Below are 23,170 nucleotides of genomic sequence, written 5' to 3'. Positions count from 1 at the left end.
AAATAAAAAATTTATTTCCTATCCAAAAGTGAGCTTGGGGCGTTGAGTGGGAACGGAAAGCTGGAAGCCAGAGCAGTTGAGACCCTGTTGGAAGGGAGCGAGGACAGATTTGGCTGGGGTTTGGAGGTGGGAACAGCAAAAGGGTGATGTTGGGAACGCTTCGAGGTGCTGGCAGCAGAAGAGACCACCTTGCATGACAGCCTGCAGAGAGACAGAAACAGAGATGTTGATAGGCTCAAGTTCAAGAGTAAAAACAGACATTATTAGGACCCCTTGGAGCCCACGCTAAGGTAGAGATTTCAAACTGAAATAACACAGGGACCTAAAAAAGAAGGGAAGCGAATTCCGGGCATTGGAAATGATGAGCAAACAGGAGGCTGTGAAGAAATGGGGACTATTTCTCAGCCACCCAAGACCAGTTATTGCTGACTTTGCCAGATAAATGTTGGCCCTTGCTAGCCAGACAGCTTTGTTTTTCTTGGGAAGTTAGAATACTGAATATTTTCTCTTATCTGGAGTCTGATGTTGATAGCCAATTTACATTTTGAATAAAAAAAAAATGTCCTGAGAGTCAGAGACACGTCTGGTACCATCAGTTTGGTTTTTTTTATGTGTGTGTGCTGTGGGGGTAAAGTGAGCCCCTCTAGTTTGGTGCTAATAGGAGGCCTAAGATGTTGTGGGTTTCTCAAATAACAGCTGGAATCTCAAGCTCACTCCTTTCAAGGTGACATCGTTCTTAGGATCTTGGGCAAGGGACCCCGAATCTAGGACAGAGGAACTCCATATACCATCTAGCCCTCTCGCCATAGCCCTTCCCCCCACCCCCGCATGGTCCAGCCACAGCCTTCATTCACAGGCTAGATCCTTACTCTTGACCGTTCTTCTGTTCCCAGTCTATACCTGCCTCCAAGTCTTGTGAAGAAAGTAGGACATCTCCTCTGCCCAGGCCAGCAGGGCACCACGGTCCATTTCATGCCTGCTGGATTCCATGGCCTCAGGTGGTGGCTCCCCTCACGGAAGAGGAGGATGGGGGATGGTTTAGAAAATGGAACAGGGTTAAATGCGGCCACTCTTTGTTCAAAAGTCCAGAGAATTCAGAGCCAACCAGACCAGCTGGTGGCTGCTGACCCCAAGGCAAGAGGCCCAGGAGCCCAGCTCCTCCCTGGATGGCAGGTTCGTAAAACCCACCCCAGACAGGCCTGGGCCCAAGGCCAGGGTCAGTGGAATGTGTCTGACCCAGACTGAAAGCTGTGCCTCATGAGGCTTGGGGTCAGGGGAGAAGCCTCCGACACCGGAGAGGGTCCAAGAGGTTCAGGTTCTGAGGGATAGGGTGCCATCGTGGAAGGTCTCAGGTCTGAGGGGGTGGCCCCTATCTCCACGGTCCCCACACTGGCTGGACAGTGAACAACAGCGAGTGTGGTATCCTGGAGACCCGGTGGCGGTCCAGACAGGTGAGGAGAGATGCATGGTGGCCTCTGGTGGGGGCAAGGAAGGCCTGGGGGCCAAGCTGAGTCAGACGGGTGACTTGGAGGACCCAGCCTGGCCTGTAGGAGCCCCGTCATTTGTCGCAGCTCTCTGCTCAGCTGAGACACTTCCTGATTGAGGCGGGAGATCTGTGGGGAACGTAGCAAAGTGTCTCAAGGATGCCATAACAATAACCTGGCTCACACCCCACCCCTACAGTATAGTTTACAAAATTCCATAACCACTGTCTGCCGGAAGTCATGTGGGAAGAAGGGGCAGGTAACAGCCAACAGGTAACGTACCTCGGTTTTGATTTTGCGGCAGCAGACACTGCTGTCCCTTCTCCTTCTCTTTCTATTTTATTTATTTTTGTTTGTTTGTCTTTTGGTTTTTCTAGACAGGGTTTTCTCTGTGTAACAGCCCTGGCTGTCCTGGAACTAGCTCTTGTAGACCAGGCTGGCCTTGAACTCACAGAGACCCGCCTGCCTCTGCCTCCAAGTGCTGGGATTAAAGGCGTGCGCCACCACCACCCAGCTATTTAATTGTGTGTGTGTGTGTGTGTGTGTGTGTGTGTGTGAGTGTGTGCAGGTGTCCCTCTAGGCCAGAGGTCATCATCGGGTAGCATCCACTTACCCCTCTATTTTTGTTGTTTTGTTTTTTGGAGACAGTCTCTCATTGAATCCACAGCTCACCAGTCAGCTAGACCTACTCCGCCTACACCCATCCCCCGCACTAGTGTTACAGGCGTGCACCACCATGCCTGCCTTTTGTGTGCACGAGATATCAGAACTCAAGACCTTTACCAGTTCAGCCATCTTCCTGAGACTGTCTCAGATAGCTCAGGCTTGCCTCAAACTTGCCACGTAACCAAGCATGGTCCTGAACTCTTGATCTGCCTTGCCACTATCTCCCAAGTTCTGGGGTTACAGGCACAAGCCACTACACTTGATTCCCTATCCCTTTTATAAAATATGAAAAATACACTCCGTCATAGCCTTGTTCTTAGCCCATCACACAAGCTCAAGTCTCTTCATGATTGCTTTTCAAACTTTAGTAAGTGCGGAATCCGTTGAGAAACTTGTCAAAAATGTCTTGGCCCTACATTCCAAACATACATTCCAAACCAGTTAAGGCCCTAGGAACCTGTATTTCATTTATTGTTTGTTTGTTTATTTGTTTTTCAAGACAGGGTTTCTCTGTAACTTTGGCACTTATCCTGGAACTAGCTCTTGATAGACCAGGCTGGCCTTGAACTCACAGAGACCCGCCTGCCTCTGCCTCCGAGTGCTGGGATTAAAGGCACGTGCCACTACTGACCAACAGAAACTGTATTTTAAAGGGTAGTTCTGATTCATACTCAGATGTGGGAATCACTGGCCTAGAGGAGAGGGCAGCCTGAGACAGTGAGCAGACTCAGGGCTAGCCATTAACCTTGAACTGTAGATAGCTCTAGGCCCTGCTTGAGTCCAGCAGCTCTGGACTTCCTGCTGTTTATCAGAATGGAGGGAAGGTGACTCCCTGGGGCTGGGCTCTGTAGCTACGTGGCAACAATACTGGGATCCCTTGGGAAATAAGTAGAGGCAGTACCTAGGCTAGGCATACAGAATCTGGGCCCTTCCTGGCCAAGATTCACCCATATGGACATAGATCATCTAAGCTTAAAAGCCTCTCAGCTTTCCTAGCCACTGACCCTTCCTTAAAACATCTCACACACACACACACACACACACACACACACACACACACACACACATCCCACAACACAAGGACTGGGAAAGGCTTGAGCCTTGAGCATCAGACTCTGTGCTTGATTGGATGGTCCCAGGCTGTAAACAGAGACCCAGTTGTGGGAGGAGGAGGTGTTAGTGAATACCTGAGATGCAGAGGGGTTGGACCAGATATGCGTACACTCTTGTCTCACACATGTTATTTTTCTATTTATCTGTTTGTTTGTGTGTTTTTGTTTTCCTGGGTTTTTGTTTGTTTGTTTTGTTTTTGAGACAGGATATCTTTGTGTAGCCCTAGCTGTCCTGCAACCCACTCTGTAGTCCAGGCTTGGCTTCTGCCTCCTCCCGAGTACTGGGATTAACTGTACCACCACCACCCAGCGACATAGTACTTTTCTAACTTTTGGGTGAGGAAATAAGCCCAGCATGGCTGTGGGACTTGACAGGGTCATTTAGCTAGTGTGACTGACAGAACACAAGACTCTGGCTAGCTCCAGAACATGACATGCTCCTCTCAGACCCCAAGACAATATTCTCTGGGCTTGGCAGGGAAGAACCAGCCCAAACCCACCTCCTGGTTCAGCCGACAGACCTTCTCCTTCACCTCCTCTGCTGCCTCTGTGGCCAGTTCCCGACTAGGCCTGGGGCCTGCAGGCAGAATGGGGTAAAGAGATGCAGATGGGTTCACAGAGCCTGAAGAGCCAAGTCTGCCCACTCCTCTCTGTTGCCTGACAGCAGGAAGCAAGGAACAGAATGCTCTGGTGACAGAGAGATGGGAAAACCAACCCGAGAATCTGATTTTTGAGGCTCAGCCTTGGCTCTTCCTCCATGCCCCCCCCACCCCCCAGGGCTTCTGGGCATCCAAACACTGCACAGTGTCTCTTCTGGGTATGCCTTTATACCTTGGAACACCACCTTACCAAAGTGCCATGCTCACTTTTTTTTTTTTTTTTTTTTTTTTGACAGGGTTTCTCTGTGGCTTTGGAACCTGTCCTGGAACTAGCTCTTGTAGACCAGGCTGGTCTCGAACTCACAGAGATCCGCCTGACTCTGCCTCCCAAGTGTTGGGATTAAAGGTGTGCGCCACCACTGCCCATCTTTGCCTTTTCTTTTTAATTATATTTATTTATTTATAGTTGTGTGTATGTGCGCCTGCACCACAGTGCTCGTGAGGAAATCGGAGGACAACTTTTAGAAGTTGGTCCCCTCCTTCCACCATATAGGCACCATATAGGCACCAAATAGGCACCATATAGGCACTAGGCATGAAACTCAGTTCGTCCAGCTTCACCTGTACCATTGAACCACGTCACTGGCCCCTTACAGTCCATTTAAGAAATAACCAAAGTGGCCCCTCCATTCCTACCACAAAGTCTTGTTCTTTCTCAGTGTGCTAGAACTTAGCACGTAATTATAATTCTGGAGTTGTTATCTGTGTACACAGGTGTTGGCCCCCCCATGGTAAAATGTTGGCAGGATCTGGTTTGCTTATATTTCTAGGATGGCATCTAACATATGTGACATGGGTGGATGGGTAGATTAATAAATAGATGGACAGATAATGAGCAACTGTGAATTGAAGTCACTGCGGTTCCTTACCTGAAGAGGGAGCCTGTGAGCGCGTTCTGGTGGGTTCTTGTCTCTTGCTGAACCGGAATGAAGGGGCCTCGGCCGTTTTACTGGGATCCTCAATGCCATCCACTATCCTGGAGGTAGAGCAGTGCTCATCAGCACCATGGGGAGGGTGCAGGGCCCGAACAGAGCAGGCAGAAGGTGAATGAGGGTAGCAGAGCCAGAAAACTGGGGAAGAACAGTGGTCAAAGCGGAATGGGATTGCAAGCTGTGGTTGGAAAGGCAGGGTCGGCAAACGGGGCAGAGACAGTAAGGAGCACTGGTTGGAACGCTGGGAATGGAGCCCAAAGAAGGTTCTGGAAGCCAGCAGGGATATGAGAAAGGCAAGGAAGGCTGGCATCTCACCGGGGACTGAGGTCCGGAGGTCCAAATGTTCCCAGTGGGGGAATGAGGAGCTGGGGGGGCTTCCAGGCAGCAGAGCCCCTGGGGGGGCTGTGCAGGGAGGGACTTTGGCCCCGGCCAGCCAGGGCAGGGGAAGGAGACGGGGAAAGGGAAGGAGAGGAGACAAGGGCTGAGAATGGGGGCAGCTCCTCGCCCAAAAGGCTGACCAGGGACCCCCGAGGCCGTGCTGGACTGAGGTTGGGCAGCAGGAGGGGCCGACGGGGCTTGGGACCAGCCCCAGGCTCCATGCCACCCTCGGTTTCTGTGATGGAGGGCAGAGTCTTGTCTGAGGAGGAACCAAGAGTGTCGGAGCGTGGCTGCGGACGAGAGAGCCCCAGTTGTTACTGGGTGGTGGACAGTAGGACCCTTCATTGGGGTGCAACCCTCTGCACCATGCACTGCTCCCCATCCTCTGTTCCTTCTCCCTGTGGCAGAGGAGCTAAGGGAAGCTGCCCTCCTCCCAACCTCTCCTGATCCAGGAGTGAGTATTACCTGGGAGAGGCGAGGAGAGCGAGAGAAGCGGCTGAGGCCCTGTGGGGACAGAGTGGGGTTAAGCTGACTCCTACCTCTTCACTCCCCTGGAACAGCCCCTCCTCACTCTGCCTAACAGTGTTAAGGGACTGTGTACATGGGGCCTTTTCATGGAATTGAGCCAGACACCACCAACTATAACTCAGAGGAAATTCAGAGAGACAAAGTGAACCCCCAAAGTAGCAAAAGACAAAGATTTAAGGGTATAGACACATCAGCCTAAAACGAAGTGGGAAACAATGGGACAGCAGTGGAGGAGAAGAACCTCGGTGTGTGTGTGGGGGTGTGCCACCAGTTCACAAAGGGACTTCAGAAAGCTAGAATTGGGCTGAGACGTTCTCAGCAACAGAAGGTCATAAGAGATTGTCAAGGGTCTGGGTGAGGCCCAATGGGAGATTGGGTTGGAAGATACTGAGAGTATATGAAGCATTAGAAGAAGGTAGTTGGAGGTAGAGGTGATGTTTTAGGGAGGAGAGAGATGCAAGAGGCTCTCTAGGGCTGGAGGGGGTCTATTTTGAAGGAAGGTCCCTTAGTGGGGGGAGGGGGGGTAGCGGCCATACAGTGTCTACATACATTGTTTTCCGAGCCTTGGCGCAGGTTGAAGGTTAGGTCCCGGGGTAGGCCAGCCCGGAAGGCAGCCCCATATTCCGGATACAGTCGCAGGACCTCAGCCAGCCCTCGGCTACTCAGCTGCTGCAGGCCACAGTAAGTCAGTGCTTTTACATCAGCGCTGGTCTTCAGCACACAGCTGGGGCCTGCCCCTGGCCAAGGCTCCTGCCCCAACTCAGGGATGTCTGCCCCAATCAAGTCCCCCTTCCCTATGGGGAGACAAAGGGGACAGTCAACTGGGATGAAGGGAACACAGGGTATCAGCGGGAAGTGGTCCAGATGGTTGGGAGATGGTCAGTATACTTAGGGATCGTTGAAGGCGAGTCAGTAAAGTGCACTGGAGAGAGGGAATCAGGGGGCTTAGAAAAGGTCATTGGCGAATGGCTGGTGAAGCTGGGCCACAGCTACTGGGAGATGTCAACAGCACTGGAGAAACAGCCAATAGAACTGGAGGATCAGTATAGACTGACCAGAAGGGTCAGTGAATTCTAGAGTCACTGGGGAAGGGACGATGGAACTGGAAGAAGACGCAAAGGAATGGGACGAATTGACTGAATGTCAGTCATTGATGAAGGGCCAGTGGGTTAAGGGGTGGCCAGAGAGGGGAAAGTAGGGGGATGGCCAAAGGGGAACTGTAATAGGGTGAAGGGATCAAGGAAGAATACTCCTCGATAGGCATTCGAGGCGCTTGCTAGGGGTCTCCCAATCCCTGGGCCGCGGGCTATTCCCAAGTCCTGGGTGGGGGGAGTCTTAGGAAGGGCAGTGTGTAGTGGTGGGGTTCTTACCAAGGATGGCCAGCACCATGTTGTCGCGGAGCACCTCAAGCGAGCCAGAGCAGACATAGTAGTGAGCCTGGAGGGCGTCCCCGCAGCGTAACAGATACTCCCCGGGAGCACAAAACGAGGCCTTGATGTGCAGGGAGAGGGCCCGCAGACAGCCCCTGCTAGCTGCTCCAAACAATGGCAGCTGCAGGATCTCCCGATTCAGGTGCATGGCAATGTCAGCCCGCAGCTCGTCTGGGAAGTCACGCAGTAACTGCATAAGAGGCAGAGGTCATTCTGGCCATCCCCCTGCAGTCACTCGGATCTACAAATGAGGCTCGCTGTTCCCAAGGCAAGAGGGCCAACTTGCCCACTAGACCTCCAGGAAGACTTGTCTAGTCTAAATCTTCTTTGCCATCTTGATCACCAAATCTAACTTCTGGGCAGAGACCAAGTCTTCTTTCTCTCTGGGTACTGCACATGCACATGGCTACACACACTGAGCACCCCTAGATTCTGGCTGCTCAGTTCTGTGTGGTGGAGAGTTGTCCTTGGTGGGACTCTGACTGGGAATTGGGCAAGTAGCAATCATCTTTGCTCCTATGTTCCTGGGGACTTCGGACCCTCTATTTCCTGTCTCTAGGCCTCAGTATCCCTAACTGTAAAATTCAGACTCATGCTAGGTCTTAAATTTTACCTATTCTCTCTACATTTCCCTCATAATGTCATGGAGCCCCTCAGCAGTTCTGTCTCGCTGACATCTTCTTTTTTGTCCCACCTGGGCCTCCCCGCCCCCCAGTTTTTCCCCCTCTGCTTTTTTCTCATTACTTCTCCGGGCTCCTTGTGTAGCCCATCCTCTCGACTCACTTCCTGCTTCTACATTCTCCCACATCATGGCTACCAGTCCCTGTCTTCCCCACTGCTCATGTCTGGAATCCCTAATGTTGGGTTCCCATGTGTGTTTACAACTACCTGATGGACAGGCTCCACCTGAGTTTCCTACAGACCCTGCATATGGCTAATGGCTCAGACCTGGACTCTCCCCTTCATCCATAATCTCAGACTCCTTCCTGGGGTATCCTCACCTCATCCCTTGACCCCAAGCCAGACCTGGGCATCCCTGTGAGCTGCTCTCTTATAACCAACTGGAAATTGCCTGTTCTTGGGGATCATTTCCAGTCAAAAGTCTCCCATCCACTTCCTCCTCCACCTTCTGCCACACCCTGTCCTGGACATCTGACAGAAAAAACTGCAAACTCAAGGCTACCCACTCTCTGGGGCTGCAGCTGCTCCAGCCCTAACTCTGGCACTGGCTTCTCCCAGTACAACCTCCCCTTCTCTGAGGCTCACTCAACTACGTTCAGATCCTTGAACCCATTCACTCAGCTTTACCCGCACACACAAACCTAGGTTCCTATGGCTCTTTTTTGCCTGGAATGGCCTTCCCAAGGCAGACGGATCCTCTTGACCAAGAGGTACCAATTTCTCTGCCATCTTCCTTGTCTTCTCTGGGTTCAGATGCAATGAGGGCCCTGCTGCAGGAATGGGGTTCCACCACTACATGCGTCTCTGTACCTGTCTCCCTCTCACCTTTCTTGGTTTCTTTGAGGCAGAAACTGTGGTGTGTCATCACCACTAGCTGCTCCCATCCTCCTCTGAGAATGAATGGAAAATGGTGGCTTGGCCCACCACAGGGCTGGGGGGAGACTGTGATGCCTACCATGACGGAGAAACAGAGGCCCAGAGAAGGCAAGGTGTCCACCCAAGACCACACTCAATCGTTATACTTCCTTTCGACCTCCATGTTCAAGCACTAAAGGAAGGGTTTTGGATTTGGCTGGGTGCACGTCCTTGCTAAGAGCCCTGTACCTCCCTACACCTTGGTTGCCTCTGTACCAATCATAAAGAGACAGTAGCCCTTCCCCACTGCACTGCCACGTGGCCAGAGCCCCAGCTCAGCACTACCTCGTTGGCATCGATGCCGCTGTTGACAGCCCACGTAGTCTGGAAGTACTCCAGCATGCGCTGCTTGAGTGGACGGGGCAGGCGGTGCACTCTGATGAAATCTTTGAGGTCCTTCATGCGGCTGTGGTAGAGCGAGCGTCGGGAGTACATGCGCTGGATGATGGCTGTGACATTCCCAAACACTACTGCGTGCATCAGCGCTGCAGAGGTGGCAACCCACAGTGTATCAGGGGCGATCACCCCTCCCTTGACTCCTTGTGCTCCCCGGATCACCCTCCTTTGGATGGGTCTCAGAGGTTCTGGGGAGGCATAGGAGAGCTAGCAGATTCCTGTGAGCACATCATCTAGTAATCAGAGGCAGGGAATGTAGGTGGCAACCCATAGATGGGGCAACCTGTATTCCTCTCTCATCACCTCCTTAGGTCATGACTTTGGGTATCTCCCCTCTTGAAAGAGGTCACATCTGTTTATGGGCACAGTCACATGCAATGGAGAAAGGTCTATGAATAAACACGTGACCGTGTGGACTTGGTTGGGCACCTTGCTTTCTCTGAGCCTCAGTTTCCCTGTGCACAACCCTGAATTTCCAGGGCTCCCTGGGAGTAGCAGGTCTGGCCTCACCGCCTATGAGCATCGTGCAGATGGAGAAGATCTTCTCGGCATCAGTGTTGGCACACACGTTGCCAAAGCCCACACTGGTGAGGCTGCTCAACGTGAAATACAGGGCCGCAATGTAGGCACTGCGCCGAGATGGTCCACCTGCTGAGCCGTTGACATAGGGCTCCTCCAGCCGCTTGCCCAGCTCATGCAGCCAACCTGTGATACGGAAGGATGGAGGAAATTTGGGCTAGCTAGACAGGCGCTGGAGAAAGCATTTCCCTGGTCTGCCTGTTTGACCTGGCATACATGTTTACGGAGGGAGGAGAGGGGCAGGGAGTTTGCAGCCGCGGAGATAGGAAATGGGCCGTGCTGCTGTGGCTGGGCCTGGAGGCCATGAACTGGCTCTAGCTACACTCCAAGGCTACCCACTCCTTAGACTGTCGATTGCAGGGGCCCCTTCAACGTCCTGGTATGTTACTGCGTGTTTCCTGTGTGTGCTGGAGGTAGGGTGCCGAGATCTGACCCAGCCAGGCCTGCCCCTGCCATCGCCTGTAAACAGTGTCAAGGAGAAAAGAAAACAGGCTGTTTCAGGTGGGGGCAAACTACGAAAGTAGAGTGTATTAGAGGCCACAGCAGGTTATTAGGGGGCCAACGTGGATCCTAGGTACAACATTTGGGTTGAGGCTGAGCGTATAGAAAATTCACCATGGGCCGGGTGGTGGTGGCACATGCTTTTAATCCCAGCACTTGGGAGGCAGAGGCAAACGGATTTTTGTGAGTTCAAGGCCAGCCTGTGCTACAGAGCAAGTTCTAGGACAGCTAGGGCTGTTACACAGAGAAACTCTATCTTGAAATAAATAAATAATGGAGGGGGAAGGAAGGAAGGAAGGAAGGAAGGAAGGAAGGAAGGAAGGAAGGAAGGAAGGAAGAGACTTCACCATGGGGAAGGAGTGGGGCTTCCCAGGGAGGAAACATGTACAAGGCCCAGAGTGAGAGAGCAGTGGGTCAGGCCCAGGAGGGCAGTTGGCATGCACAGGCTCTACAGGAGGAAGTCAAGTGGTAGGGATACAGGTCATGCAGAGCTGCATGGGGCATATGACCAACAAGCATGGACTTCACTTTGGGGATAGTGGGCAGCTAGTGTAAGAGCCCAGATAGAAGCTGGGAGAGGGTCAGTGCTTATTCTTTTTAAAATTATTATTATTATTGTATTTATTTTATCTTAATGTATGTGTTCGCCAACATGTTTTGTATTTGTACCATGTGTCTGGTGCTTGCACAGGTCAGAAGAGATCATTAGGTCCCTTCTGAGCTACCTATCTTATGAGTGTTGGGAACTGAACCCAGGTCCTCTGCAAAGTCAACAAGTGCTTTTTAACCCTCCAATCTCTCCAGCCCTCTCTCCAGGCCTCCAGTGCTGATTCACGGGAGACCAATTTGGGTGCAGCAAAAAAGTGGTTGAGGGTGGGGATCGGAGGAAGGCAAGGAAGGCAGTGTCCTTTGTAGGAGTCATTGAGAGAGGAAGTGGGGTAGACTGGACAAGGTAGTTGAGCTGGAGAGAAGATTCCAGATCTAAGTGGTGGGGAAGGTGTGGGCTGAAGGAGAGGGAGGGGCCAAGAACAGTGCCTAGAATCTGACCTACGTCCGAGGAGATGTTGAGGGCCTGGGGCTGCCTCCTGGCCAGTGGCCCCATTAACTGTGGCTAAGGAGGAATTGATGATGGCAGAGAACTACAGGATAAGAAGCGTTTCTGAGCCTTGACACACACTGCTCCCTCTGTCCCAAATACTCTCTCTCCATCAGCATGTTCCCTGTCACTGGCTGATTTTGGTCTCCTTCCCGGCTGGGCTGGAAGTTACCCCCTAGCAGAGCCCTTCTCTTCAAGCCAGTGTCTCACACTTGATCCAGAAGGAGCACAGGGCATTTTACATGGTGGTCAGAGGACAATGGGATGGGAAGATGTTAAGTCCTGGTGGCATCAGTTTGGGGATAGGACAGGTAGGGACGTCGCAAGTGGAAGTCTGGGACTGGTGGCTCACCAATGTCCCAGAGCAGCGGGTCATTAGCTTCCATCTCCCGGCGCCCGATGACATACCAGACGCAGGCCATCCAATGAGCAAGGAGGGCAAAGACGGACATGAGCAGCGTCAGCACCACCGCGCTGCACTGCGAGTACCGCTCCAGCTTCTGCAGCAACCGCAGCAACCGCAGGAGCCGTACCGTTTTCAGCAGGTGCACCAGCGAGGTCTGCGGGTGGAGGGGGGGCAGCGGGGGAGGCTGTCAGCAGGCACAACTCCCCAGAGCCCTCATATAGCTCCCCCCTCCACCGACACATCCTTCCCACCAGACACCCTGGAGCCAGGGGAAGCTGCAAGAAACTGTCACCGCTGCCCTTAGAAAGTGACGAGAACATGCACCAGGAGAGAATAATTAGCTTAGCTACTGAGGATTTCTTTTGCATGGGGCCACCAGTATGCTAGGCATTTGTAATCCTCATTCAAACAAACAAAACAGCCTTCAAGCCTTCGGTCCAGTTGTCATCCCAGGTCCCAGTTTGCTAATGAATGAACTAGGGCTTGCAGAAGCTAGTAACGTTCTCCAAGGTCACAGACAAAGGAAATAATGGAGCTATAACTCAAGTCCAAGATGACGGACACCAAGTCCATATGAGACTGAGCTGCCTCATAGAACTATGGGATGATTCAGGAGCAAGCCCTGGCCAGAACCAGGAGGAGGAAGGGGTAGGCTGAATCATCTATTGAGGACCTCTGTTCAAAGCTCCAGTGTCCTAGGAGCGGCCAAGCAGGGCTGGCACCTGGCATGGAGAAGTGTAATGAAAGGAATGGGAACAGATAAGGAGCCCAAGCATGTCAAAGGCTAAGAGCGTTCCCCTTTGTAGATCAGCTACAGGTGAGAAGGAAAACACAGCTTGAGGACACCTGCTTTGAGCTAGAGACTGATGGAGCCATGGTGTCTAGCAAGGACCCTGGAAACATTTGTTACCTTTACTGCTACGGGGAAAGGAATGCAGGGATCAAACCTAGAACTTTATACATTCTAGACAGTTTCTTTTTTTTTTTTTTGTTTTTTTTTCCCTAAGCTATGAAACCATATCCCCGAATCTGCTGGTTTTGTTATAATTATTAACACTTAAACTAGGCCTTCTAATACGGCAGACAAGGAGTGGGTTGGGGGTTTGCTTCTGCATAGGAGCAGCTCAGCAGCTAGAGCCCTAGGCTTGAGGGACTGGGTATAAAGTCCTTACCACACTTTCAGGGAGCTCCAGGGAGGAACGTACCCCAAAGCCCTGGCATTATGCTGCTCCAGAACCATTTCGTGGATCTCTAATGTTAAGTGAAGGGGCTAGAAAGGAGGTGGCCCTGCTTCCCCAACAGAAACCTTTTGTAAGTCTTAACTAAAGTCTTAACTTTGAGATGTAACACAACTCCCTCCAGCCCCAGAACATCTGGCTCCCAAACGTGAACACTTCAGGGCTCCCCAAAGTCACTTGTTTCTGTGTCCCACACCTTTAAGGACCCTTCTCTCCTTGTCCCTTTGGCTAGACCGCCATTGGCATGGCTCCTGTAACTCTATAACTCTTGTCAGTGCCTGCACCTCTGTGTTGGTTCAAGCTCTCTCAGGCTTCCAGTGTTGCTGGTCATTTCCCTAAGTCATACATCTGGAGACCCTGGTTATCTGGGAAGCAGACTGTACATGGGAGAGAATCCTAGTCTAGGATTCTGGAGACCTAGTTCTGATTGTGCTTCCGTACCGACATTCGAAAAAAAGATTTAAGAACCTTCCCTAAAGGGTTTCGTACAATGACGTGGGCAAAAGTATGTGTGTGAAATTTTACTGAATCTGCAAAGTACTCCTAAAGGTACCAGAGGAGAGGGGACAGCCTGAGAGGAGGGGCTGGTGGCTCTCTGTAGCAGGCCCTCTCCTATAAGGTAGGCACTACCTGGTGGGCATAGAGGCATGGCTACAGGTCTAAGGACTAGTAGGAAACCCTTTTCTGTATGGTCAGTACCTCAGGGCAGTCTCTCTCTCTCTCTCTCTCTCTCTCTCTCTCTCTCTCTCTCTCTCACACACACACACACACACTCACACACACACACAAACACACGCACACACACACGCACGTGTGTAGCAGCATGCACACACATGTGCACAGCCAGTAGAAGGGGCCCACAGCCCGTTGGCGGCTAGTTAAATCCGGCTTCGTGTAGGTGGTTTCCTGCTATAGCTGAGTGCAGCAGGGAGCGCACACGGGAAAACTGCTCTCCACCTCTCCTCCCCCACAATGGCGAGGGGGCTTGGGGACACAGGGCAAGACTGCCTCACCTTGGACTAGAAAAGACCTGTCTGGCTCCATTCTGACCCCTCAGGGCACTTCCAGGCAGTCCCAAGCAAAGACACAGGCCCAGGTACACTACCCAGCCTCTGACTCGCTGGCTTGACTTACTATGCACTTTCTGTGGTTTCTCATCCTTTGCTAGCCAAATCCTGTTCACTCTTAGAGGCTTAGCTCTGCTCGCGCCTCCTCCAGGAACAGTTCCTTCCCAGACCACTTCAGCCCCTGCCCAACTGGGATGCTTCTGCCCCCGGGTGCTGGCCTGATCTCAGAAAGTTTTTGCATATGCCAGCCATCATTCCAACCTAGATCTCCAAGGCCAGTCCACGCTGCTATTGCCCACTCCCACTCCCATTCAGCAATCCTGTGGCTGATGTCCTCCTTCCATTACTCCTGCCTGTCTCACCAATCTGAGAGGGCTGTAAGTGCCAATTCCTTGTCTCTTTCTACCATAGTGACCAGGCCCCCCATACAGTGTTTTGCAGACAGCTAAATGCTCATCAGTTGTTTATGAAATTAAAAAAATGTGAAAAGTACCACTCATCTGGCATCAGACCAACGCCGCCTTGGTAGCCATAGTTAGCTTTTCGTTTGTCTCAGCTTCCCTCAAAGACTGTGAGCTGAGTTCTCCAAGAGCATAGATAGACCCTTTGGGCTCCTTCCCAGTGCCTGGCTCAGGGCTGTGCCCACGGCAGAATTAGAGACATCTATCTGCATGTGAGTTGATAGGAAGGACCGTGGCTGAATTTATGGTTGCCCCCCCTACTGGGAGACGCAAGGTGGGAGTTCAGATGCTAGGGTGCATGGTGGGATGGGGCTCACTCACCACAGTGATGTTGAAGACATACAGCAGATCAAAGGGCAAAGCAGCAATAAGGTCCACGAAGAACCAGGTGGCCAGGTAGTGGAGGCCGATGGAACGAGGAGCAGAGATCACCTGGCCCGACTGGGACACATAGGTGGTGCGGAAGTTCAAGATGATGTCTGAGGAATGCAAGAGGCTGTTAGGAAAGACCATGTATGGCCTGGATCCTTAGATCAGGTAGCTAATGAATAGGGCAGGGTGTGGTGAGCACTGGAGACCCATAACAGAGGAGGCAGAATGGAGAAAGCTGGGACTCTTGGCTGATCTATAGAGAGGAAAGGCCACAAGGTTGAAAGCTGCAGGGGACTGGGCTCTATAGGACTTACAGGGTCTAGGGAGGAAGTGTTAGCCTCCCCCCCCCCAAGGGCTTACTCACCCCTCACTAGGCCCCTAGAACTCACAAAGAACTACAAAGAGAAGGTAAGACCCTTCTGAGCTAGGGAAGGGTCCTGCAAGCCCAGCAGGGAGGGAGGCTTGTTAGAGTGGGTCCCCATAGCCCACCCTCCGGGTTAGTAAGGCAGAGGGTCTGACCCAGGATGAAGAGCATCTCCACAGCAATGTCGCTGACAAGGGTGTGTCGGGAAGTGATGGGGGTGTCGTCATCACCGGAGAAGCAGACATTGTAGGGGACGGTGACCGCAACGTAGAATGTGGCGAGAAGGATGAGGCCATCCCAGATAGCCTTGGGGATGCTGTAGTGGAGGAGGAGGCAGCGGGAGCCCCCCACGGAGGCCACCTTGTACTCAGGCACTGATGGCTTTGGCTCAAACACGTTCTAAAGGGAGAGGGGTGGTGGTTGGGGACACTTGGGGGAAAGAAAAGTTGAGGAAGGGGGAAGGGAGAGTCAGGGGGATAGGAAAAAGGGGAAGAGGGGCATCGCAATAGTAGCCAGAAAGGGGAATGGAAGGTATGTGGAGAGAGGGGTTGGCAACTAGCACTGTCTCTGTACCAAACTATTGCTGAGGCTCTTTTTTTTTATGGAGACAGGGCCACTGTCTGTAGCTCTGGTTGTCCTAAACTAACTCTGTAGACCAGGTTGGCCTTGAACTCATAGAGATTCAGAGACTCGCCTACTTCTCCCTTCCCGAGGTCTGGGATTAAAGGCGTTCACCACCGCCAGTGGCAGCAGGCTCATTGTTGTAATTCTTTCTTTCCTTTCTGGTGCTGGGGACTGAGCCCAGGGGACTTGTACTCACAAATCAGGCTCTCAGTTAAATCTCCACAAGACACCCTCAGGCCCTTCTGAAGAAACCGTGCTTTATCAGCTGTGTTTACTTGAATTGACCCTTGTCCTCTTTGAAGAGACTATGACAATCAGGAAGATATCCTAGCCTGAAGGGTCGTAACTTCTTTTTAGTTCTTTCTGAGTATGCCCCAGAGGGAGAAAGTTAGCCCTGCTGATCCAGACCCTATAGCCTTAACAGACTACAGAAACTGGTGGGAGACTTCATCCCTTGTTCATCAGGATCCACAGGATGGGATGCTGGGTCCAAAACAAAGGCTTTCTTCCTAGGACCACAACACCTTGTAAGTTTATCCCTAGTGATACAACCTTTACACTCAGGGGGAGAATTCCTACTAGAGCTCCACCCCCTATGACATCACCAGAGCAATGTCAATCACCTGCAAAAGAAAAGGAATGGGAATGGAGGAGGTAAGGGGAGGGGGGCATAAGTGATGAAGCAGAAAGTAGCTCGAGGGCCGGGCGGTGGTGGCGCATGCCTTTAATCCCAGCACCTGGGAGGCAGAGGCAGGCCTGTGAGTTCAAGGACAGCCTGGTCTACAAGAGCTAGTTCCAAGACAGGCTCTAAAACTACAGCGAAACCCTGTCTCGAAAAACCAAAAAAAAAGTAGCATAAGGAAAATGGAAATGGGCAGACTGGGAAAAACCAACAGAGGGAGACTGAGCAGACAGGGAAAGAGGGAGAAGGTAGCTGGGAATTAGGGTTGGAGGACTTGGAAATATCAGTTGGGGGTGGAACTCACATTATTTGCCTCCACGCTTCCCTGACCCCGGCGACCAAAATGGCCAGTCAACCGGTGGAGGACAGTCCGGTTCTGTCTTCTGGTGGACCGAAGTTTTGAGCTAGTTCCTCTCCTCCCAAGGGAGTTTTCTATTAGGAAAACAAACACACAAACAAACAAAAACAAAGAAAACAAACAGGCAGAGATAAGTTGGGGTGCATCCTAAGAGATTGTGTGTGGAGCAGTCTGTTGTGACCCAGACTTCAAGTTACCATGATTATTGTCCCCATGGATTCCCGGTGAGCCAAGTCCTGGGCCTCCACTCTGAGTGATGTCCTTGAAAGAAAATAGGAAAAGCACAACTTCCCCCATCTCATTCTTGATGGGCATCATGTCCAGGAGACACCAAAAGGCTGAGCCTGTGGGCACAGAGAGAGGGCAGAGGTGTGTGAGCAGCATTGTGCCTACTTTCGGTCCCCCCTGGTTTCTCTATGTAGTCAAAGGCTTTGGTGAATGCTTAGAACTGGGGACACCCCAGAGATTTGTTATCTTCACTTCACTTTACAAACGGAGAGACCAAGGCCCAGACAAGATCGAGAATGAACTCAGTTCTGTAGCCAGCTTGTGGCCATGGGAGAATAAGTCCCAAAGCTCCTCTGTGCACAGCAGACTCCGGCTGAGACCTAGGATTTGGGCAGATGTCAAGCCAGGTCAGGCTCCTCCTCACCATCCTTTCGGTAAAAGCAGATTTCAGCTCGGTGTTCCTGGTGGCCCTCCAGGGCTTTTTGTAGCCGTTGCAGGGCCGGCTCACTGGTCTCTGGGCCGTAGAGGAATCGGCAGCTACAGGTTTTCTGCATGACCTCGGTGCGGCCGTAGCCGGTGAGCTCACAGAAGCCGTCAGAGCAGTAGACGATGGGAAAACCCCGTGGGCCCTGTGCATTGGCCAGAAGGAAGTTGCTATCTGCAGGAGGGAGAAGTCAGAGTCAGGGCCAGGCCAAAAGGGAGCTAACTTCTAGATTAACAACAGTTCCTTCAAGTTGTGAGCAGAGATCAGAGAGATAGAAGGTTCTAGGTGGTTCCTAAGGGAGTTCTGAGATGTTCTGAAATGAGGACAAGAGATAGAACCAAAGGGCAAGGACTCAAGGGAGAACTAGAGAAGGAACCCTAGGAGGCCAAGCTGGGGCACTGTAACTGCAGAGAACAAGATAGAATAGTAAGGGCATGGGCTCCAGGACTCATTTTCATCACCCCGTGACACTGACTGTGACCCCGGGCAAGTTAACTATAGCTCCTGTGCCTCAGTTTCCTTATCTGCAAAGTGGGAAACAGTGTATCTTTTTCTCTGGTGGCTGTGGGTTGCGTCAGGTAACTCGGGAAGAAGGTCTCCTGGCACTTAGTAAATGTTACTCTGAGAAGGGAAAAAAAATCCCCCCCCCCCACACACACCCTGCAGTCACTCAATTTTGGAAGCATATCTTTGGATACAATCCCAGCATTTTCTTATAATGAGCAGGACAAAGATTCTGATGACATCATACTCTTATTGTTAAACCAAAAGGCAGACAATTTCCAAACTCACAAACGTGCTTAAAGTGAGGGAAAGACAGTGGGAGACACATCCTCTTTCTTGCTTTCCAGGAAATGCCCACTTTTTTGATATTTTCAGAGGATCTGCTCCTGGTGCTCAAAGTCAAACTGGAGAAGACATTGAGGTGTGAGTTGCAGCCACCCCCAGCACCAGAACCTGAGTTGGCTCCCTCTAGCTTCAGTGGATTAGAGGCTTGGGGGTGGGAGGGCACCCAGGGACAGGCTCAGTTGATGGAATATGAGACTCAAACAATCCTAGGAAAGGTTACGGTCCCAGGGTGGGGTGGCTGATCGGGACACTTAGGATGCCTAGGAAGCACTGGGTCCTGGGCACAGCCTACTTCTTCCATCCCAGGGCCCGTTGCCTCGGTGATTGGCGCTATGGAAACAAGAGAGGTGGGGGGGGGGGGTAAGAGCCCTGGCGGCTCGGTTTCCGCCCTCGGCTACCGCTCCCCCACCCTCCTATTGCCCGCCAGGGTTTTGGAGAGGGACAAAGGAAGGCAAGGGGGTTCCAGAGTTGGGAGAGGGAATGGCGGGAGAAGAGGCCGGGAAGGAGCTCTGTGGCTGTCCAAGGTGCTGAACTTGGGAACGACGCTCAGGTGGGCTAGCAGAGTTCCCCCGGTCTCAAGCCCTTGCTCCCGCTTTGCCTCACCCACCTCGCATACAGATATCTCATAATTTTGGGGCGCGTGACCTTAATATAGACTAGATCTTAACTAAGTCTTATCTCTCTTTCTCTTTTTCTGGGGCAGGAGCATCTGGAGTCATCAGACCACTTTGTCCCATCTTCAGGTCTCAGACACCTCCAAACACACCCCCAGCACAGCTCTGTCCCGGAGTGCCTGGCTCCCAAGGCCCCCTCCTCCGTCGTATGGCACAAAGAGCCTCTTTTGCCTTGAGTCACACCCCCTAACCTTGTTCTCCCCACCGCCCCAGTCTCTTGATCTTCCACTCTCAGGGGCTCCGCACCCTGTTTCTTTACTACGGCTTTAGGAGTTCCTGCACCCCATTCTCTCTTCTCTTATCACACCGTTTCCAGGATACCCACCCTGTCCCAAGGAGACTTGACCCAGCCCCCATCCAACTCACGCGTGCCGTCAAAGCGGGTGGCGATGGTGTCCAGAAAGGTGTTTTGAGGGGCCAGCAACCCCTTCATGACCGGCATGGCCCCGGGTGCGGATTCGAGGCGTTGCGCGGGCTGCGTTCAGCGCGGCCTGGCCGGAGGGGGCGCGCTACCGGCGGGGCCGGGGCGCCCCATGCGCCGGCCTGCCTCCTCCCCTCCTCTCGCCGCCGCTGCCTCTCTGCTCTGAACCTGGTAGCTCTGAGCTCTGCTCCGCAGCACTTCGAGAGCCACCCCCCCCCCCACCTCCCCACGGGTCAGGTTCTTCCCGGAGGGCTCGGCCCGCGCCCACCACGTGGCTCCGCACCGGGAGGGGCCGCCAGAGACACCCGCACCCCTCCTCTGCGGCTCTCCTCCCGGAGGGGAGCAGCCCACGCGTGTCTCTTGGGGAGAGACTCGGAGACACGCCCACCATCGAGGCTTGAGGTGATGAGGTGGGGCTCGGATGGTGGCCACGCCCTTCTTTCCAGGGTGGTCACGCCCCTACGTGTGGTTCCCTGGCTGCTCTGGTAGCTCCACCCTACGGGTTTCCCCGCGCGGCCCACGCTGGGGTTTGTGTCTGGTTGCTAGTGCCGCCTGCTGGAGTTGGGATATTTCTTTTTTTCTTTCTTTCTTTTCAAAAGAGGATTGTTGCACTCATTTATTTTGCGCATGTGTGTGTACTTGTCTGTGCTGTAGTGCAGGGTGTGGAGGTCGGAGGACAATTTTCCTTAGTCGGTTATCAGTCGGTTATCGCCTTCCACTTTGTAGGTCTCCAGGATCGAACTCAGTTCTTCAGTTTTGGCAGTAAGAGCCTTTATCCACCGAGCCATCTTACCAGCCCTCATGTCTCTTTTTTTGAATTTTACATTACTATCCTAGGGCTATAGCAAAGTGACACAGAGCGGATGGTTTAAACAATTCTGGAATCTACAAATATGAGTTCAAGGTTTGATCCCGACCTCAGAACTAGATCCCTCTGAAGAAGAGTCTTCCATGCTATGCTTCAGCTTCTAAGTGGGGGGCTGGTGAGCTCTGGCGTTCTTTGGCTTGTGGGTGCATTGCCTTGGTCTTTGTTTCCAAGTTCATATGAGTTCTTCCTGAGTCTCTGTGTGTATGCCAATCCCCTTTTTATAAGAACACTACTCATAATGGATTTGAGGTCTGCCATACTCCAATCTTATCTAACTTGACTGCATTGGCAAGACTACTTTCTAAATGCTGGAGGAGGGGTTAAAACTTCAACATGTGAATTTGGGGCGCGCACACTCCAATCCACAACAGGTATCTTTTGCTAGAGTCGTAGAAAAAAAATCTTTTTTTTTTTTTTTTTTTTGCCCCATTTTTCTCAGAAGCCGGGCTGTGGCTGTGCATGCCTTTAAATCCCAGCACTTGGGAATCAGAGGCAGATGGATCTCTGTGAGTTCAAGACCAGCCTGGTCTACAAAGTGAGTTCCAGAGCACGCTCCAAAGTTACACAGAGAGGCCGGGCGGTGGTGGTGCGCACCTTTAATCCCAGCACTCGTGAGGCAGAGGCAGGCGGATCTCTGTGAGTTTGAGGCCAGCCTGGTCTACAAGAGCTAATTCCAGGACAGGCTCCAAAAGCTACAGAGAAACCCAGTCTCAAAAAACAAACAAACAAACAAAAACAAACATTACATAGAGAAACCCTGTCTTGAAAAACAAACAATAAAGAACATTCCCAGTTCCCATTCTATACGACTAGGTGCAATATCTGGCCATAAGCAATGACTGCACAAACTTGCTCACCTGCTTTCCAGTGTGACATTGTTCACACGCCACCGCACAGCCGACCACGCCACCACCGCTCTGGAAGGGTCACCATGGAAGCTTATATGCCTTGCCTTTTCTGCAACCTTACATCTAGCCCTTAGCTGGATTCTATTCCCTTATGCAGCTTTCCTGAACCTTTCTATATAGGTCCCTATTATAGAACAGTAGGAGCAGAGGATATAGCTTGGTTGGTAGAGTGCTTGCTTAAAATACCCGAAGCTCTGGGTTCAGGTTCCCCAGTACCGCATAAACCAGGTGTGGCAGAGCACACTTGGAATTTCAACAGCCCCGGGGAGGTCACTTAAGTTTACGGTCATTCTGGTCATTCGAGGACAGCCTGGAATACATAAGACCCTGCTTTAAAATAAATAAATAGAAATAAGCAAATAAAGTAGATAGTAGAACAACGTGGGACACATGGGTGCCTCATTCCCACCCCAACTCCCCACCCCCACGCAGGCATGCACCTCGGGACTTTGCAAGGACCCTTGCACTTGAGTCTTCCCTACCAAGTATTTCGGACAAGAAACCCAGCTCCTTCCGGGCCCTAGATCCTTCACAGTTTCCCAAGATGCTCTCCCGCCCCCTGGAGGCCTGAACTTGACACAGGAACAAAGATTAGCAACACCAACAGAGACTCGTCTTTATTGCCGTTTTTCTAGAGACTGATATTGGTGAGCAGAGGGGAAAAGAGAAAACCAGAACAGGCTTTGAAGACCGGTTCAGATTCCAGACCCGCCCCGGGGTGCTAAAGCGGTGGCGGTAGCGGTCAGACAGCGGCGACCAGGGCAGGGATGTGGCTCTAGCTCTGCGCCTGCGCGCCGGCCCATGGTCAAGATGCCGGCAGCGTGATTGCCGTTGGCTTGCAGAAGGCGCTGCAGCCGGCCCTGGAGGCCTGGGGGTCCAGGACGCCTCTTTCCCAGAGTCAGGATGCCCGCGGCGTGGTTGCCAGCGCCGTGCAACAGTTCGTAGAGGCGGCAAGAGCAGGTCTTCTGGCGACAGCAGTCGGGCAGAGGCTGTGCGTCCACCCCAAGCGACAGCAGCGCTGGTGGCAGCAGTAGTAGCAACAGCAGCGTCACGGCGGCCCAGGGAACCTAAAAAGGACGAGAGACAGCACGAGAAAGGGGTTCACTCCATACCCAGTCGACTCAGAACCTCTCCTTGCCTGAAATCGTGCCTGACTGTCACTGAGTGCCCTGCGTCTACTCATCCTTCAGTCCACAGCGGAGCCACCTCCCCTAGGAAGCCCTCGGAAACTTTCGCCGGCTGAATAAGTTTGTCCCTTGCAAACATATTTAAAGGCTCCACCTGCAGACAGGTGTGTCTGAGTCTGTCTGAACCAAACATGTAAGCTTAGCCGAAACAAAGGGTTTATTCAGCTTAGGCCTTCCCTCTACACACACAGCAGGCCTGTTCCTTTGCTGGAGAAAACTGAACATTGTGACTTTGGACCAGTTTCTCACCCTCTTGGGATGGTCCTTCCTCACCTACAAACTAGGCATTAAATCATCCCGCTATCCAGGGCTGTTAAGTGGGAGGCATAAACTGACAAGCACAAAAGTATCTAAAATACAAGCGCTTGCTCAAAAAACACGAGCCTCTAAGAGAATGGCCTACCTAGTGTTAACCAAACAGGCTGAGGGCTGAGATCTCCCCCAGACTCCTGCCTCAGTGCTGACTGAGAAAGATCATCTTGGGCCCAGCCCCTGGGCAAACACTCTAGCGGCCTCAGTGATTTGGTGAGGCTCATCCCTATTCCCAGCTCTTTACCTTTATAGAAAGAAAATTCATGATGTCTGGAGCTCAGGGCAGGGCAGTCTGGAAAGACAGTTGTCT

General features: G+C 52.2%; 2 protein-coding genes across 2 annotated transcripts; both read right to left on the bottom strand.

Annotated features, from left to right (window-relative positions):
• Nucleotides 1-1,217: 1,217 nt before the first annotated feature.
• Nucleotides 1,218-19,606, bottom strand: Kcnh4 (potassium voltage-gated channel subfamily H member 4). The gene is made up of 16 exons (XM_038328257.1): nt 19,531-19,606; nt 17,582-17,815; nt 17,127-17,273; nt 16,876-17,003; nt 15,421-15,664; nt 14,851-15,008; nt 11,710-11,917; nt 9,692-9,886; nt 9,071-9,270; nt 7,130-7,379; nt 6,309-6,553; nt 5,697-5,735; nt 5,169-5,521; nt 4,791-4,897; nt 3,763-3,839; nt 1,218-1,613 (listed from the first exon to the last, which is right to left on the bottom strand). The coding sequence occupies exons 1-16, from the start codon at nt 19,604-19,606 to the stop codon at nt 1,218-1,220; spliced, it is 3,057 nt and encodes a 1,018-aa protein (XP_038184185.1).
• Nucleotides 19,607-22,056: 2,450 nt separating this feature from the next.
• On the bottom strand, nt 22,057-23,125 carry Hcrt (hypocretin neuropeptide precursor). Its single transcript, XM_038324698.1, has 2 exons — nt 23,105-23,125; nt 22,057-22,428 (listed from the first exon to the last, which is right to left on the bottom strand). Exons 1-2 carry the CDS (start codon nt 23,123-23,125, stop codon nt 22,057-22,059), a joined length of 393 nt encoding a protein of 130 aa, XP_038180626.1.
• Between the last annotated feature and the right edge of the window lie 45 nt (nt 23,126-23,170).

This window comes from Arvicola amphibius, chromosome 4 (assembly GCF_903992535.2).
Source record: "Arvicola amphibius chromosome 4, mArvAmp1.2, whole genome shotgun sequence".
NCBI classification, from domain to species: Eukaryota; Metazoa; Chordata; class Mammalia; order Rodentia; family Cricetidae; genus Arvicola; species Arvicola amphibius.
The sequence above is the reverse complement of the archived record's forward strand: the minus strand, read 5'-3'. Positions and strand labels throughout refer to the sequence as shown.

What these genes read in the sequence shown, in the direction of transcription:
- Hcrt (XM_038324698.1), bottom strand. Translation starts at nt 23,125, where the DNA reads ATGAATTTTCTTTCTATAAAG. An exon ending in TGAATTTTCTTTCTATAAAG is followed by an intron (nt 22,429 to 23,104) that starts GTAAAGAGCTGG and finishes CGTCCTTTTTAG; the next exon opens with GTTCCCTGGGCCGCCGTGAC.
- Kcnh4 (XM_038328257.1), bottom strand. Translation starts at nt 19,606, where the DNA reads ATGCCGGTCATGAAGGGGTTGCTGGCCCCTCAAAACACCTTTCTGGAC. An exon ending in GGAGATGCTCTTCATCCTGG is followed by an intron (nt 15,009 to 15,420) that starts GTCAGACCCTCT and finishes TGCATTCCTCAG; the next exon opens with ACATCATCTTGAACTTCCGC. An exon ending in GCGGCATCGATGCCAACGAG is followed by an intron (nt 7,380 to 9,070) that starts GTAGTGCTGAGC and finishes CCTCTTATGCAG; the next exon opens with TTACTGCGTGACTTCCCAGA.